Source organism: Ylistrum balloti, unplaced genomic scaffold, assembly GCF_031769215.1.
Source record: "Ylistrum balloti isolate Yb309-2 unplaced genomic scaffold, AGI_CSIRO_Ybal_v1 Utg369814, whole genome shotgun sequence".
NCBI lineage: Eukaryota > Metazoa > Mollusca > Bivalvia > Pectinida > Pectinidae > Ylistrum > Ylistrum balloti.
In genome coordinates, this window is record NW_026781985.1 from 332241 (window position 1) to 352183 (window position 19943).

The 19943-nt window shown below is 38.4% G+C and overlaps 1 protein-coding gene across 1 annotated transcript in view; it reads right to left on the bottom strand.

Annotated features, from left to right (window-relative positions):
• The window catches only part of LOC132544921 (cytosolic purine 5'-nucleotidase-like), a 126755-nt gene that overhangs the window by 8055 nt on the left and 98757 nt on the right, over positions 1-19943 (bottom strand). The window contains exons 6-12 of the mRNA XM_060208581.1: positions 19311-19405; positions 13568-13625; positions 7757-7853; positions 6877-6956; positions 6515-6575; positions 959-1025; positions 19-241 (exon numbers count right to left, since the gene is read on the bottom strand). Coding sequence (XP_060064564.1) covers positions 19-241; positions 959-1025; positions 6515-6575; positions 6877-6956; positions 7757-7853; positions 13568-13625; positions 19311-19405 — 681 coding nt within the window. The remainder of the gene's footprint in view (positions 1-18; positions 242-958; positions 1026-6514; positions 6576-6876; positions 6957-7756; positions 7854-13567; positions 13626-19310; positions 19406-19943) is intronic.

Here is a 19943-nt window from a genome sequence, read left to right on the forward strand (position 1 = left end):
ACACAGTTTGATCCTTACTTGAAGAGATTCCCGATCATGCTTTCCAGATCCTCAAGTTTGGAGAAGAGATTGCGTTTGTCTGTCCACACCGAGAGTTCATGGGAAAGCTCAGGGACAACAAGAAATGTCCTCCAGCCCCTGTCCTTCTTTGATTTGAGGATATCACCAAAGATATGATCACCGACATACAAGACATCTTTTTCATACACACCCATCATTTCAGAGAACACATCCACAGATCCTACAAGAAGAAAATGAATATATGTTAAAAATCTCATATCTTGTATAGGTTGGTAAGTATGGAAACATCAATAGCAGGTAGGAAAGAATGGCTCCTTCGTACCTAAATGTTTATTCAGAGTAACTATGGCATCCTCAAAAGCATTTTTCCTTCTTGGTTCCAGTTGTTAGATTTGAGGATGAGGACAGAGGAGGTTTATCTACTCTCTATGGTCCTGAGATTGACCTTGAGGACAAAGAGGACTGATCTACTCTCTATGGTCCTGTGATTGACTTTGTGGACAGAGGGGGTAATCTACTTTCTATGGTCCTCTGATTAACCTTGGAGAAAAATAAGACTGATATACTTTCTATGGTCCTGTGATTGAGCTTGAGGACAAAAGGGGCCTGATCTACTCTCTATGGTCCTGTGATTGAGCTTGAGGACAAAAGGGGCCTGATCTACTCTCTATGGTGCTGAGATTGACCTTTAGGACAATAGGGGCCTGATCTACTCTCTATTGACCTTGAGGACAAAGAGGACTGATCTACTCTCTATGGTCCTGTAATTGACCTTGGGGACAAAAGGGGCCTGATCTCCTCTCTATGGTCCTCTGATTGACCTTGAGGACAAATAGGACTGATCTACTCTCTATGGTCCTGTGCTTGACCTTGAAGATGAGCACAAGAAAAGGACAATAACTTAAAGAAGGTTGAATATTAGAAAAGGTCGTCTTACCTCCTGAGTATATCTGGCCAGACTGTATTGGACCTGTGTGTGAACCAATCTTCAAAGCTCCTGTCTCCTGTCAAACACAAACCCTACTTTAGTCACAGTTCGTTAGAATGAAAAGCATTCCATTGGGATAAAGGATGAAAAAACTAAATTTCTCAAACTGCCTAATCCTCAATGCTTTGTAACCATAGTGCCAACCGTTGACAGATATAATGTGTATCGTATATTTCAGTAAACAAAAGATGACAACCTTTATTTAAGTCAAATGAAATGATAATTACCAAACTGATTATACTGTAAATCCCAGCTGTACACTAATACGTACCAGAAAACCATGATTATACCATATCATTTTAGGAACAATCTGACATCATTCATGACATACCCAGCTGTGTACTGACCAAAATGATTATACCCCAGCTGTGTACTGACCAAACTGATTATACCCAGCTGTGTACTGACCAAAATGATTATACCCCAGCTATGTACTGACCAAACTGATTATACCCAGCTGTGTACTGACCAAACTGATTATACCCAGCTGTGTACTGACCAAACTGATTATACCCCAGCTGTGTACTAACCAAACTGATTATACCCAGCTGTGTACTGACCAAACTGATTATACCCTAGCTGTGTACTGACCAAACTGATTACACTCAGCTGTGTACTCACCAAAATGATTATACCCAGCTGTGTACTGACCAAAATGATTATACCCCAGCTGTGTACTGACCAAACTGATTATACCCCAGCTGTGTAATGACCAAACTGGTTATACCCAGCTGTGTACTGACCAAACTGATTATACCCCAGCTGTGTACTGACCAAACTGATTATACCCAGCTGTGTACTGACCAAACTGATTATACCCCAGCTGTGTACTGACCAAACTGATTATACCCAGCTGTGTACTGACCAAACTGATTATACCCAGCTGTGTACTGACCAAACTGATTATACCCAGCTGTGTACTGACCAAACTGTACTGACCAAACTGATTATACCCAGCTGTGTACTGACCAAACTGATTATACCCAGCTGTGTACTGACCAAACTGATTATACCCAGCTGTGTACTGACCAAACTGATTATACCCAGCTGTGTACTGACCAAACTGATTATACCCCAGCTGTGTACTGACCAAACTGATTATACCCAGCTGTGTACTGACCAAACTGATTATACCCCAGCTGTGTACTGACCAAACTGATTATACCCAGCTGTGTACTGACCAAACTGATTATACCCAGCTGTGTACTGACCAAACTGATTATACCCCAGCTGTGTACTGACCAAACTGATTATAACCCAGCTGTGTACTGACCAAACTGATTATACCCCAGCTGTGTACTGACCAAACTGAGTACTGCCCAAACTGATTATACCCCAGCTGTGTACTGACCAAACTGATTATATCCAGCTGTGTACTGACCAAACTGATTATACCCTAGCTGTGTACTCACCAAAATGATTATACCCAGCTGTGTACTGACCTGATTATACCCCAGCTGTGTACTGACCAAACTAATTATACCCCAGCTGTGTACTGACCAAACTGATTATACCCCAGCTGGGTAATGACCAAACTGGTTATACCCAGCTGTGTACTGACCAAACTGATTATACCCCAGCTGTGTACTGACCAAACTAATTATACCCCAGCTGTGTACTGACCAAACTGAGTACTGCCCAAACTGATTATACCCCAGCTGTGTACTGACCAAACTGATTATACTCAGCTGTGTACTCACCAAAATGATTATACCCAGCTGTGTACTGACCAAAATGATTATACCAAACTGATTATACCCAGCTGTGTACTGACCAAACTGATTATACCCAGCTGTGTACTGACCAAACTGATTATACCCAGCTGTGTACTGACCAAACTGATTATACCCACCCAGCTGTGTACTGACCAAACTGATTATACCCCAGCTGTGTACTGACCAAACTGAGTACTGCCCAAACTGATTATACCCCAGCTGTGTACTGACCAAACTGATTATACCCAGCTGTGTACTGACCAAACTGATTATACCCAGCTGTGTACTGACCAAAATGATTATACCCCAGCTGTGTACTGACCAAACTGATTATACCCAGCTGTGTACTGACCAAACTGATTATACCCCAAACTGACCAAACTGATTATACAGCCCAGCTGATTATACCCAGCTGTGTACTGACCAAACTGATTATACCCCAGCTGTGTACTGACCAAACTGAGTACTGCCCAAACTGATTATACCCCAGCTGTGTACTGACCAAACTGATTATACCCAGCTGTGTACTGACCAAACTGATTATACCCTAGCTGTGTACTGACCAAACTGACCAAACTGATTATACTCAGCTGTGTACTCACCAAAATGATTATACCCAGCTGTGTACTGACCAAACTGAGTACTGACCAAACTGATTATACCCAGCTGTATACTGACCAAACTGATTATACCCAGCTGTGTACTGACCAAAATGAGCTGTGTACTGACCAAACTGATTATACCAAACTGAGTACTGCCCAAACTGATTATACCCCAGCTGTGTACTGACCAAACTGATTATACCCAGCTGTGTACTGACCAAACTGATTATACCCTAGCTGTGTACTGACCAAACTGATTATACTCAGCTGTGTACTCACCAAAATGATTATACCCAGCTGTGTACTGACCAAAATGATTATACCCCAGCTGTGTACTGACCAAACTGATTATACCCAGCTGTGTACTGACCAAACTGGTTATACCCCAGCTGTATACTGACCAAACTGAGTATACCCAGCTGACCAAACTGATTATACCCAGCTGTGTACTGACCAAACTGATTATACCCCAGCTGTTTACTGACCACACTGATTATACCCAGCTGTGTACTGACCAAACTGGTTATACCCCAGCTGTATACTGACCAAACTGAGTACTGACCAAACTGATTATACCCAGCTGTGTACTGACCAAACTGATTATACCCCAGCTGGGTAATGACCAAACTGGTTATACCCAGCTGTGTACTGACCAAACTGATTATACCCCAGCTGTGTACTGACCAAACTGAGTACTGCCCAAACTGATTATACCCCAGCTGTGTACTGACCAAACTGATTATACCCAGCTGTGTACTGACCAAACTGATTATACCCTAGCTGTGTACTGACCAAACTGTTATACCCCAGCTGTGTACTATACCAGCTGTGTATACCCAGCTGTGTACTGACCAAACTGATTATACCCCAGCTGTGTACTGACCAAACTAATTATACCCCAGCTGTGTACTGACCAAACTGATTATACCCCAGCTGGGTAATGACCAAACTGGTTATACCCAGCTGTGTACTGACCAAAATGATTATACCCCAGCTGTGTACTGACCAAACTGATTATACCCAGCTGTGTACTGACCAAACTGGTTATACCCCAGCTGTATACTGACCAAACTGAGTACTGACCAAAATGATTATAACCCAGCTGTGTATTGACCAAAATGATTATACCCCAGCTGTGTAATGACCAAACTGGTTATACCCAGCTGTGTACTGACCAAACTGATTATACCCCAGCTGTGTACTGACCAAACTAATTATACCCCAGCTGTGTACTGACCAAAATGATTATACCCCAGCTGTGTAATGACCAAACTGGTTATACCCAGCTGTGTACTGACCAAACTGATTATACCCCAGCTGTGTACTGACCAAACTGATTATACCCCAGCTGTGTACTGACCAAACTGATTATACCCAGCTGTGTACTGACCAAACTGGTTATACCCCAGCTGTATACTGACCAAACTGAGTACTGACCAAACTGATTATACCCAGCTGTGTACTGACCAAACTGATTATACCCCAGCTGTGTACTGACCAAACTGATTATACCCCAGCTGTGTACTGACCTGACTGATTATACCCAGGTATGACCAAACTGATTATACCCCAGCTGTGTACTGACCAAACTGATTATACCCCAGCTGTGTATGATTAACCCCATGACTTTCTTATACCCAGCTGTGTACTGATAGACTTTTGCTTATTGAGATGAAGTCCTTTGTATATTTTAACATATTTGACCCCTGTGACCTTGAAAGTGGGCCAAGGTCATTCATTTGAACAAACTTTGTAGGGCTCCATGCCAGCATGCTATGGGCCAAGTATTAGCCCCCTAGGCCTTCTAGTATTTGAGAAGAAGTTATTTAAAGATTTTGACATATTTGACCCCTGTGACCTTGAAAGTTGTTCAAGGTCATTCATTTAAACAAACTTGATAGCCCTTCATCCCAGCATGCCACAGGCACAATATCAGCAATCTGAGCCTTTTTGTTATTGAGAAGAAGTTGTTTAAAGATTTTAACATATTTGACCCCTGTGACCTTTAAAGTGGTTCAAGGTCATTCATTTGAACAAACTTGGTAGTCCTTCATCCCAGCATGTCTCAGGCCCAATATCTACACTCTGAGCCTTTTGGTTAATGAGAAGAAGTTGTTTAAAGATTTTAACATATTTGACCCCTGTGACCTTTAAAGTGGTTCAAGGTCATTCATTTGAACAAACTTGGTAGTCCTTCATCCCAGCATGTCACAGGCCCAATATCTACACTCTGAGCCTTTTGGTTAATGAGAAGAAGTTGTTTAAAGATTTTAACATATTTGACCCCTGTGACCTTTAAAGTGGGTCAAGGTCATTCATTTGAACAAACTTGGTAGAGCTCCATGCCAGTATCCTCTGTGCCAAGTATTAGCCCCCTAGACCTTCTAGTATTTGAGAAGAAGTCGTTTGAATGAAAAGTTTACGGACGGCGCACGGCGGACGACGACGGACGAAGCATGATGACTATAGGTCATCGGACCCTTCGGGTCCAGATGACCTAAAAATTATACATGAAGAACTGATACTATTCCATTCTAAGTTTCTCACATATATATTTATTTACAAACATGATAGCGTTTTCTTTCTAATTTTATCAATTATCTTGTTCTGATAAAGTCAGTCATTGATACACATCTAATCTGACAGGTTGAATAATCAAGTTATTTTATTCAACACATTATTGAAAGTAAGAACTAGATGTACTGACAGATTCAAATCAATGTTCTAATGAAGGCACGTTTCTCAATACTGCCTACAGATAAAGTTATGTGTGATATATGCTAAAGCTCATGCTGATTTTGTGTTTTGCACCCGTCTGTGATGGAGAAAACAGCTCTGTCCAATCAGCTGCCCATTGTGTGGACAACTGTCCACAGTATACCGCAGTCCATGACATATCACTGCATTACGTGGACATCCTCGTTGTAAGATAATCTTTTGCCGACCACTAGGTATCGTAACCAGGTGACATGATCCATTAGGTCCTCATATCCATACATGTGACTCATTGGGTTGTCACAGACATAATGTGGACTGGCATGGACACTTTGACGGCTGGGTGGAAAACGCAAAATCTGCGTGAGCTGGACTTTACAGTGCCTGAGAGATCACACAGACACACACTGATAACTTCTGGATATAAGCATTATGATATCTGAGATATACCAGTGTACATTCTGTGTACTTACGTTAGTATACACAAAGTCACTGTTGGTAGCGAGGAAAACCTTAGATCCGTGAGCTCTCATTCTAGTAAAAATAAAAAAAATCTGTATGTATCCTGGGGAGCAGAGAGCTAAAATGATTATAACCCCTGAAGTATTGAGGATGGTCCCGACTGGGACAACAGCAAAATATTAGCCCAGTGAAGTTGAACAACTATAAAGTATGTAATGAAATCTAGCTCCTCTGTTATATCAAACTGATATAGTCTCTTATAAATCAAGATTTTGATTAAAAAATAATGAAGTAAGGAAAAAACATGATAAAATTTTAAAAACATCAAAAGGAGAACAAAAGAAGTAATAAAATCGTATAAATATAACGTTACCTGTCCAGTAAAACAGGCAGGCGGTCGTCTTTAATAACGTAACGCTCCAAATCTTTGACTGTCTCACTTTTTAATGGACCCTGAAAAATTGACAATAATTTCAATTGTAGGAGAATGTTGTCATTTTTTTAAAGACAAATTCAGAAAAATGAGATATACAATAAAAACTGCTAGAGGCCAATGCTGCCTGTATCTCTTGATGTTTCAGCTGTTACTTTTTTGCTTTCACAATTACCAAGTTTGAAGTTTCCATAATTATTTGTGAAGAAGGTATGGGTCGGACAAGAATGCAATTGGACAATGGATGGACACTAAACTATAGTCCTGTATAAGTCTCAGCAACAGACAAACACACTTCATTGCTAAAATCAAAGATGACCGTCTGTATGCCAATTTTTTTTCCCTGATCAGTTCCAAAAATAAGCAAGTATTGTTTAATTAATTAATTAATCAATTAATTAGAGTAGGTAAGTAAGGAAGTAGGAAGGAAACAAGGAAGGAAGAAAGACCAACCAGGGACATAGTTTAGCAATCTGGACTAAAAACAGAACTAATCATCTGTTTTGGTATTAAAAGTCTTTTATGAGGCAACAAAGGTTCGTCTCCTTTACACAAGTGTGGCAAATAAACAGAGGTTGTCTCCCTTACACTGGTATGGCAAATAAACAGCAGTTGTCTCCCTTACACTTGCATGGCCATTAAACAGAAGTTATCTCCCTTACACTGATATGGCCACAAAATAATTGGTATTAACGCTTCTAGAAGTTACTTTGGGTTACTTCTTTCATATCTTTGATCAAACCATTCTCAATTACTCAGCTTATCTGTTAATTATGTGAAGCCAAAAAAATCTCCAGCCTGGTCTGCATTAGATACTCACCCCTTTCTGATGAACATGGTCAGTTGCAGCCAAGACATCTTGATACATGGACACATAGGTCATTGTGAGGTCACCACTTTTCACACCTTTGTCATACCTGTAGACATCAACCATAACAAATATATAGAACTATGTAAATATCCATAACAACAGTGCCTAAACCTATGAAACACTGATATTTTAGGGTATATACAAAGATTACACAAACTACAAACACTGATATTTTAGGGTATATACAAAGATTACACAAACTACAAACACTGATATTTTAGGGTATATACAAAGATTACACAAACTACAAACACTGATATTTTAGGGTATATACAAAGATTACACAAACTACAAACACTGATATTTTAGGGTATATACAAAGATTACACAAACTACAAACACTGATATTTTAGGGTATATACAAAGATTACACAAACTACAAACACTGATATTTTAGGGTATATACAAAGATTACACAAACTACAAACACTGATATTTTAGGGTATATACAAAGATTACACAAACTACAAACACTGATATTTTAGGGTATATACAAAGATTACACAAACTACAAACACTGATATTTTAGGGTATATACAAAGATTACACAAACTACAAACACTGATATTTTAGGGTATATACAAAGATTACACAAACTACAAACACTGATATTTTAGGGTATATACAAAGATTACACAAACTACAAACACTGATATTTTAGGGTATATACAAAGATTACACAAACTACAAACACTGATATTTTAGGGTATATACAAAGATTACACAAACTACAGTGGTATTGATTACATGATATTTAAGTGATACCAGATAATTATCTATGCACAGTCTGATGACTTTCTTGGAAAAGAGAGTTTGTAGGTAAGGTCAAGTGAATAATACAATTTTATCATTTTCAGGAGAAAAGTTTTTAAAATTTTAAGATAGCAATTTAGTCTCTACTACAAAATATTTAAAGATGAAAAAAACACGTCCAAGTTACAATGTATTGTCTAAACAAAAGGTTTTATAGTATTTATGTGTTTAAACAGAAACACTGTAAACATTTTTAAAAACTCAGAGATATTGTCTAAACATGTATATAAAAAAGTTTTATTAACACAAAATAGGAAACCTTTCCATCACAGAACTGAAAGAGTCTGTTCATACATATGACCTTTCACTCACAAACAACTAGATGCATTAACAACTTGGCTAATTAAGATCAGGAGAAAGCTGACTGAACCAATTAAATCTCGTTCTCAAATGCGAACATGATTTTTGCATTTGAAAGAAATTCGTCGGAATGAAGGTTTGTACTACTGAAAAATTGTTTTTCTTATCTTCATTTACACTTTCCAATGTTGTGAAAAAACCATAACATTTGCTGTACTTTATAGTTAACAGAAGTAAAGCAAAAGTTAAGTGCAGAGGAAGATAACCATGGCAATTACCAAGTATTGGAATGACACCTCCGTAGGTTTTAGTAGGCCTGTTAGTTTGGAAGTTAGCTGAAAATGTGTATACCCTCCACTGTAAAGGACTCGTAAACCTAAGACACATCTTTCATGATTCTTATTTCCTGTTCTAATAAGTAAGTAAATGTCTGTTTAAATAAAACAAGATTGGACAGACAAAATTTGAAAAATATACGTAAATATGCCATTATCATATGCATGTAAATATGTTTCAGAGAAAATTTGTTCCAACTGACATAAAATTCCTTGAGGATTTGTAACAAATATTTCATTTTTCAGCCTTCCTTTTGAGTTTTTGGCATAATCTTGACACTCCATTTTACTAAAGTGGGTCAAAGATCAAGATTTATGAATATAAAATTGAAACAAATGGTAACAAGTTTCAATTTCTGATCTTCTTCAAAATGACCACTGGTCACTAACAGAATATCTAGTCATCTTCAAAATGACCACTGGTCACTAACAGAATATCTCGTCATCTTCAAAATGACCACTGGTCCATAACAGAATATCTGATCATCTTCAGAATGACCACTGGTCCCTAACAGAATATGTGATCATCTTCAGAATGACCACTGGTCACTAACAGAATATCTGATCATCTTAAAAATGACCACTGGTCCCTAACAGAATATCCAATAATCTTAAAAATGACCACTGGTCACTAACAGAATATCTGATCATCTTCAAAATAATATGACATGAACAACTGGGACCCAAACCCAATATATATAAATGTTGTTGTAATCTTTAACAGTACAGACATCTCAACTATTCCTGGAGGCTAGTGGCTCAGCCGAAATGTGTTCATCATATTTCATTCCTTCTATACTCCAAGAGGTAATTGACTATAACATATGTACACATCACATATCATTACTGATATTACAGATTTTACATAATTCACTGACTGACAACTCTCTGATTCTTTAATCCTGTATCAGAAGTTAACCATGCCATTGATCGCCCAATAAAATAAAGAAACACTAGAGAATCACAATCAATACTTATACCAGGGTAAAAAGTCACATGTCTGACAGTGTACCCCTGGGACTCTGTGTCATAATAGCCCTTTTTTATCATACAAAACTTAGCAAGGTGTAAAATACTTTTCAATTAGACCCTACATTGAAGACACCCAGATAAGTAGTATGGGTTCAGTTTCTTTTTGTAGGATTTTATTTCAACTCTTGTGTTGTATTCTCGCTACAAAACCTTTATTAATAAAAAAAACTGATTACTTACCTCTACTATTATATTTTTCATTCTTTGAACCAAATTTATATCTAAAGCTTTAAAGTATAAAACAAGTTTAAATCTGAGGACAACTTAAAAATCAGGCTGAAATCAGTTTTACAAAATGTTGAAAAAGCCAGAGATCCCCGAGTGATCTTGACAGGAAATCTTGGCTATAGATCCAAGAGTGATCTTGACTATAGATCCCCGAGTGATCTTGACAAGATATCTTGGCTATTGATCCCAGAGTGATCTTAACAGGAAATCTTGGCTATAGATCCTAGAGTGATCTTGACAAGAGATCTTGGCTATAGATCCCAGAGTGATCTTAACAGGAAATCTTGGCTATTGATCCCAGAGTGATCTTGACAGGAAATCTTGGCTATAGATCCAAGAGTGATCTTGACAGGAAATCCTGGCTATTGATCCCAGAGTGATCTTGACAGGAAATCTTGGCTATAGATCCCCGAGTGATCTTGACAAGATATCTTGGCTATTGATCCCTGAGTGATCTTGACAGGAAATCTTGGATATAGATCCAAGAGTGATCTTGACAGGGAATCTTTGCTATAGATCCCAGAGTGATCTTAACAGGAAATCTTGGCTATAGATCCAAGAGTGATCTTGACAGGAAATCTTTGCTATAGATCCCAGAGTGATCTTGACAGGAAATCTTGGCTATAGATCCTAGAGTGATCTTGACAAGAGATCTTGGCTATAGATCCCAGAGTGATCTTGACAGGAAATCTTGGCTATAGATCCAAGAGTGATCTTGACAGGAAATCTTGGCTATAGATCCCAGAGTGATCTTGACAAGAGATCTTGGCTATAGATCCTAGAGTGATCTTGACAGGAAATCTTGGCTATAGATCCCAGAGTGATCTTAACAGGAAATCTTGGCTATAGATCCTAGAGTGATCTTGACAGGAAATCTTGGCTATAGATCCCAGAGTGATCTTGACAGGAAATCTTGGCTTCAGATCCTAGAGAATGATATCCTAGAGTGATCTTGACAGGAAATCTTGGCAAAATCAAAGATATTTGGTAGCTACCTTTCAGCAATTTTATTATTCCGATCAATTCAAATTCAACAAGAGGCTTTACGGCCTTGACAGTTAACTGAGATAAGCAATATTGACTATAAAGGTTAAAGGGTAAGTAGCTTTCAAGCCTCCTGAAAAAGAAATTGTGACACTGATGACAGTAAGCCCATGTCAATACCTGCATACCATCAACACTGTCATCCTATACTAATAAATCTTATTTTCAGTGGGAAATAAACCAACGTTATGATCAAAAATGCAGTAAAGTCCACCTTTTCAACCATATCATCTAGCTGACATCCCTTGCCCATAATTGTAACCAAGTTTGAAATATTTCCAATCGAAATTAAACAAATTATGCTCAAAAATTTATTTTTCCAATATAAACTATAGTAAAATTTAACCCCTCTGCACAGGGGAAAAAGTGAGACCCTTAGGCAATGAAATTCACAATTTTAGTAAAGCACCTTAAAATGCTTCCATCCATGAAGAGCATTTGATTCTACCATATCTGGGTGTTGAGAAGAAGATTTTTGAAATCTGAGTCAATTTGATCCCTTTTGGTCCTGGCCCCTCAGGACCCTGTGGAATGGGGACCGTATGATTCATCCTTTTAGTTCATCTGATGACAGGAAAGGTTTCTACATAATTTCGTAGAAATCAGTTAAGGGTTTTTTGAGAAAAAGTCAAAAATTTTAAATTGTTTATGGATGCACGATGCATGACACAGGAGGTAATTGCAAAAGGTCACCATGAGACTTTGGTCCTATAAATGATATCTGCGAAAGAACCATCCACTACTACTCAGGAAATTGTGATAACAAAAGACCGACGAGAATCACAGCAATCTGAAAAGCACAACACTTAATGATGAGTGGGCCATTAAAACCTTAAATATTCTACAGGGCAAATAAAATCTTGAATATTTGGTTGGACCATTAAAATCTTAAATATTTGGTTGGACCATTAAATTCTTAAATATTTGGTTAGGCCATTAAAATCTCTAATATTTGGGTAGACCATTAAAATTTTTAATATTTGGTTGGGCTAATAAAATCTTAAACATTTGGTTAGGCCATTAAAATCTTAAATATTCAGTTAGGCCATTAAAATCTCTAATATTTGGATGAGCTAATAAAAGTTTAAATATTCAGTTAGACTAATAAAATCTTAAATATTTGGTTGGACCATTAAATTCTTAAATATTCGGTTGTGCCATGAAAATCTCATATATTTGGTTAGGCCATTAAAATCTTAAATATTTTGTTGGGCTGATAAAATCTTAAAATATTTGGTAAGGCCATTAAAATCTTGAATGTTTCGTTGGGCTAATAAAATCTTAAAATATTTAGTTGTGCTAATAAAATCTTAAATATTCTGCAGAAGCAAAATATTATGCTAAAAAATCTAGAGATGGGTTAGCACGGCAGTCATGAAATAAATCAAGTTCAAGTGAAGACAGACGTCTAAATTTTTGACAGTCAACATATATATAACAAAAATACCAATAGACCACAGAGATTCCAATGAAAGCTAAGTTAGGAGGAAAACTAACAGCAGCTGTTTGGGCCATTTATCTGTGTTAACTACTCAATTAGCTTTCTTAAATACAGTCCTGGAAAACATACACAATTGTCAGTCAAGAGTATGCATGTACTAGGAGTTATGACACTCCTTTCTTTTCTTTAGTTCAGGCATGAAAGAAAGTAAACATCATTTTTTTAAAATCTGATTTTGAGAGGATGTTTTGATATCATATCATTATGTACTATAAAACCCAATGAAATTCAACCATAGAACAATTCACAAAAAAATTTACGATCAAATAAACCCTTTCAGTATATCTTTATTCATTTTAACCTATTTTAAATATATTTCTATTCATTAGTACTTTTGATCAACAATTTTGCACTTTACAATTAAAAAAAAAACAACACTTTTGTTAATTTATTTCTTTTTTACATTTTTGCAAGGTATTTAGCCATCTTGTAAAATTATACTGAAAATGAAATTTTGACCTGAAACTGATGCCACAACAACTGACCAATAGGGAAGAAGAAGCTTACCTGGTGTAGTCGCTATGGTTACTAAAGAAGTCTACTAAGCAGGACAGGATGTAAATAACTGAAATAAAAAAACACAACAAATATTTTACAGTCCAAGAAAATTAAGAGTAAGCATCACAAGAGCCACATTAAAGGGATGTTTGTAAATTATTTTGTTTCAACACACAGTTTTGAGTAAGAGATTATGAGTTGGTCCCTTGAGGTCCTGTGGTAAGACAACACACAGCTATGAGTAAGAGATGGTGTGTTGGCCCCCTGAGGTCCTGTGGTAAGACAACACACAGCTATGAGTAAGAGATGGTGTGTTGGCCCCCTGAGGTCCTGTGGTAAGACAACACACAGCTTTGAGTAAGAGATGGTGTGTTGGCCCCCTGAGGTCCTGTGGTAAGACAACACACAGCTATGAGTAAGAGACCATGTGTTGGTCCACTGATGCCCTGTGGTAAGACAACACACAGCTTTGAATAAGAGACCATGTGTTGGCCCCCTGATGTCCTGTGGTAAGACAACACACAGCTTTGAATAAGAGACCATGTGTTGGCCCCCTGATGTCCTGTGGTAAGACAACAAACAGCTATGAGTAAGAGATGGTGTGTTGGTCCACTGAGGTCCTGTGGTAAGACAAAACACAGCTTCATTTTACTGACCTTAGCTATATGTAAAAATCTTTATAACCAGGACAACTTTGTAAATCAGAACTTGGTATTCAGCTAGAGGGTTCCTCTCATTTTTTTATGCTCCCCAAATGGAGAGCATGTAGTCACCACTTTGTTTGTCCATCTGTCAGTTTGTTTGTCTGTCCATCACAATTTTGTCCAGAGCATATCACAAAAACTAGAAGAGGCATCAACATAAAACTTCATCCGTAGATAGAACTGGATAAGGAGAAGTGCAATTTACAACAACAATAACTACCTTCCACACAATTTAGGAGTTATTGCCCTTTGTATTTTTCATACTAAAAATTTTGTCAAAATTAGCCCTTTTGGAACTAGTGTTTATTGAGGGATCATCCATCTGTTCTACCAATTTTGTTGGTTTATTTTTTAAGTAAAACAAATATATCCCATCAGGCTTTTTTAAAAAAAGAATTGCTTGTCATTTTTTATTCCATTTCAACAACAGACATGAAAATATCTAAGATTTGACACTTCAAATGTAAACAAAAGATGTAAGTGTTGTTGACTAGAAGATCAACCAGTTTAACAAAGACATGTAAAAATGTTGTACAGTTAACTTTGTGTTTACAAATATAAAACTTTCTCTCAATAACACATAAACTAAAATTTTAAAAACTGTATATGTTTGTGTAAAATTGTTCACTTTTATTACTGATATATTTTCAAAACAAACATTTTGTTTGCAATACTATCTTTTCATTCAAGTTTTTGTAAATCACTTGTAATGATAAAGTATACAGAACCATTGATGGAAGAGTAATGTTAATATGTGTTTCTTCAAAGAGCTTTCATGATGGCATTCTGGCTCATCCAAAAGCTTGTGTAAATAATCACTAACATGAGACTGCGGTGGGCTATTTTCAGGTTCTAATTTCCTGTCAGTGAAAGAAAAAAAACTTGTGATGTATACTTTTGATGAGTGACTAGATGAAATTCTGATTTCGTCTATCCAGGTGGATTAGGAAGGTCATGTATCAGGATGTATATACAGTTAATCCTATAACTGCCAAACACTGACGGCAAGCCAGAAATTGACAAAATCTTAAGCTTGGCAAAGTCTTCTGCAATTATCTTTACAAGGCACGCTTTTAAGAAATTCCCTAGAGATTATTATGAAGAGAAGATCACTATTAAATAATTCCTTCATGACAGGAACCATCAAAATTTTATTTGATTTTTTAAAAATTTTGATGATTTTTCATAAACAACATCAGTTTACATTCCAACAAAAAGTGTTTATTTCTGAAAGTTACATCTTAAGTGAGATTAGATTTTTTTTAAGAGAAAATATCAAAGTGCGAAAACTACTGAAGGAGGCATTTAGGTGAGATGGACTGAAATGAGGTTACGCTCGTCCACTGAAAGGTCAAAAGGTCGTAATAGTGGCCATAAAACCCATTAAATAAATAAATAAGTAAATAAATATATGAGGTAACTATTGGATTTTCAGATTCCAATAGGTCTTACCTGCTTCTTAACGTATAGAAACAAGAGGCCTAGCGGCCTTGACGGTCACCGAGGTAAGCAATATTGAATATAAAGGTTAAAGGATAGTTATTAAGTGTCATGAAACAGAAATTGTGACACTGAATATAATAAGCCAGTGTCAATACATGCATACCATTAAAACTGCCGTCTATACCTAACACCTTAATATTCAACCAGCCACCCTTACCTAACATCCAAATATTCCACCAGCCACCCTTATCTAACACCTAGATATTCCACCAGCCACCCTTACCTAACATCCAAATATTCCACCAGCCACCCTTACCTAACATCCAAATATTCCACCAGCCACCCTTATCTAACACCTAGATATTCCACCAGCCACCCTCATCTAACACCTAGATATTCCACCAGCCACCCTTATCTAACACCTAGATATTCCACCAGCCACCCTTACCTAACATCCAAATATTCCACCAGCCACCCTTATCTAACACCTAGATATTCCACCAGCCACCCTCATCTAACACCTAGATATTCCACCAGCCACCCTTACCTAACATCCAAATATTCCACCAGCCACCCTCATCTAACACCTAGATATTCCACCAGCCACCCTTATCTAACACCTAGATATTCCACCAGCCACCCTCATCTAACACCTAGATATTCCACCAGCCACCCTTACCTAACATCCAAATATTCCACCAGCCACCCTCATCTAACACCTAGATATTCCACCAGCCACCCTTATCTAACACCTAGATATTCCACCAGCCACCCTTACCTAACATCCAAATATTCCACCAGCCACCCTTATCTAACACCTAGATATTCCACCAGCCACCCTTATCTAACACCTAGATATTCCACCAGCCACCCTTACCTAACATCCAAATATTCCACCAGCCACCCTTATCTAACACCTAGATATTCCACCAGCCACCCTTACCTAACACCTTAATATTCCACCAGCCACCCTTACCTAACATCCAAATATTCCACCAGCCACCCTTATCTAACACCTAGATATTCCACCAGCCACCCTTATCTAACACCTAGATATTCCACCAGCCACCCTTACCTAACATCCAAATATTCCACCAGCCACCCTTACCTAACATCCAAATATTCCACCAGCCACCCTTATCTAACACCTAGATATTCCACCAGCCACCCTTATCTAACACCTAGATATTCCACCAGCCACCCTTACCTAACATCCAAATATTCCACCAGCCACCCTTATCTAACACCTAGATATTCCACCAGCCACCCTCATCTAACACCTAGATATTCCACCAGCCACCCTTACCTAACATCCAAATATTCCACCAGCCACCCTTATCTAACACCTAGATATTCCACCAGCCACCCTCATCTAACACCTAGATATTCCACCAGCCACCCTTACCTAACATCCAAATATTCCACCAGCCACCCTTATCTAACACCTTAATATTCAACCAGCCACCCTTACCTAACATCCAAATATTCCACCAGCCACCCTTATCTAACACCTAGATATTCCACCAGCCACCCTTATCTAACACCTAGATATTCCACCAGCCACCCTTATCTAACACCTAGATATTCCACCAGCCACCCTTACCTAACATCCAAATATTCCACCAGCCACCCTCATCTAACACCTAGATATTCCACCAGCCACCCTTATCTAACACCTAGATATTCCACCAGCCACCCTCATCTAACACCTAGATATTCCACCAGCCACCCTTACCTAACATCCAAATATTCCACCAGCCACCCTCATCTAACACCTAGATATTCCACCAGCCACCCTTATCTAACACCTAGATATTCCACCAGCCACCCTTACCTAACATCCAAATATTCCACCAGCCACCCTTATCTAACACCTAGATATTCCACCAGCCACCCTCATCTAACACCTAGATATTCCACCAGCCACCCTTACCTAACATCCAAATATTCCACCAGCCACCCTCATCTAACACCTAGATATTCCACCAGCCACCCTTATCTAACACCTAGATATTCCACCAGCCACCCTTACCTAACATCCAAATATTCCACCAGCCACCCTTATCTAACACCTAGATATTCCACCAGCCACCCTTATCTAACACCTAGATATTCCACCAGCCACCCTCATCTAACACCTAGATATTCCACCAGCCACCCTTACCTAACATCCAAATATTCCACCAGCCACCCTTATCTAACACCTAGATATTCCACCAGCCACCCTCATCTAACACCTAGATATTCCACCAGCCACCCTTATCTAACATCCAAATATTCCACCAGCCACCCTTATCTAACATCCAAATATTCCACCAGCCACCCTTATCTAACACCTAGATATTCCACCAGCCACCCTTACCTAACATCCAAATATTCCACCAGCCACCCTTATCTAACACCTAGATATTCCACCAGCCACCCTTATCTAACACCTAGATATTCCACCAGCCACCCTTACCTAACATCCAAATATTCCACCAGCCACCCTTATCTAACACCTAGATATTCCACCAGCCACCCTCATCTAACACCTAGATATTCCACCAGCCACCCTTACCTAACATCCAAATATTCCACCAGCCACCCTCATCTAACACCTAGATATTCCACCAGCCACCCTTATCTAACACCTAGATATTCCACCAGCCACCCTCATCTAACACCTAGATATTCCACCAGCCACCCTTACCTAACATCCAAATATTCCACCAGCCACCCTCATCTAACACCTAGATATTCCACCAGCCACCCTTATCTAACACCTAGATATTCCACCAGCCACCCTCATCTAACACCTAGATATTCCACCAGCCACCCTTATCTAACACCTAGATATTCCACCAGCCACCCTCATCTAACACCTAGATATTCCACCAGCCACCCTCATCTAACACCTAGATATTCCACCAGCCACCCTCATCTAACACCTAGATATTCAATCAGCCTTCCTTCCCTAACATCAAAATATCCCATGAGCCTTCCCGAGTGATTCCATATTGCCGATAACGTCTTGCTAAAGACTGTATGGTATTCCTATGGACATTGAAACGCTGTGCGATGTCATTTTGGGTCATTCCTGCCTCAAGCATGCCGATTATCTGCAAACGCTCATTTTCCGTCAACCGTGGCATTATCAGAAATCGCTTTTTCTTGAAACTAGGATGTTTTTTGGTTCATATGGTACCCACAGAGGGATATTGACACAAAAATAACGATAGGTATTCACTGACACGTGTACTGCCTTCCAATTAGGTGTTGATCATATTACCCGGGTAGGTTGCAAAATGCACGTGCGGTAGGTGACCTAATCACGTGATAGCGTGTGGTATGACACGATAAATATGCCCATGAAATTTTATTGAGAAACGTTCGGTAGTTTCCGAGATAATTAAATTTTAGTGATGCACAGTTTCTTTTTTCCGTTAGTATACTATCAACCTGCCTTACCTAACACCTAAATATTCCATCAGCCTTCCCTACCTAACACCTAAATATTCTATCAACCTGCCTTACCTAACACCTAAATATTCTATCAACCTGCCTTAAGTGAATATCCAAATTTCATTAACATCAACATCAAAACCATTCAATAACATACATACTTGGTAACTCAAACAGCGTGTTGAAAATCCGATATCTGGAGTTGTTCTCCTCTCTCTGTACAAACATGTTGGGATAGACTGAATGCATGTCATGTCTGGAAAATAAAACAAATTGTTATTATATTAAATGTAATGGACTTATTTCTAAGTTGTTTTCATTCAAAAGTTACCGTTAAACATAGACTTATTAAGTGAAAAAATTGAAAAATTCTATAGTAACATAAATCCCCCCATTATAGAAAACATAGACTTATTAAGTAGATTCCAAAACCCCCCAACACAATTAAACTCAAGTAGATTCCAAATCATGGGGAACCCCCAACATAGACTTATAAGTAGATTCCAAAGACCCCCCCCCCCCCCCCCCCCAACATAGACTAATTATTAAGTAGATTCCAAATCCCCCAACATAGACTTATTAAGTAGATTCCAAATCCCCCCCAACATAGACTTATTAAGTAGATTCCAAATCCCCCCCCAACATAGACTTATTAAGTAGATTCCAAATCCCTCCAACATAGACTTATTAAGTAGATTCCAAATCCCCCCCCAAAACATAGACTTATTAAGTAGATTCCAAATCCCCCCCAACATAGACTTATTAAGTAGATTCCAAATCCCCCCCAACATAGA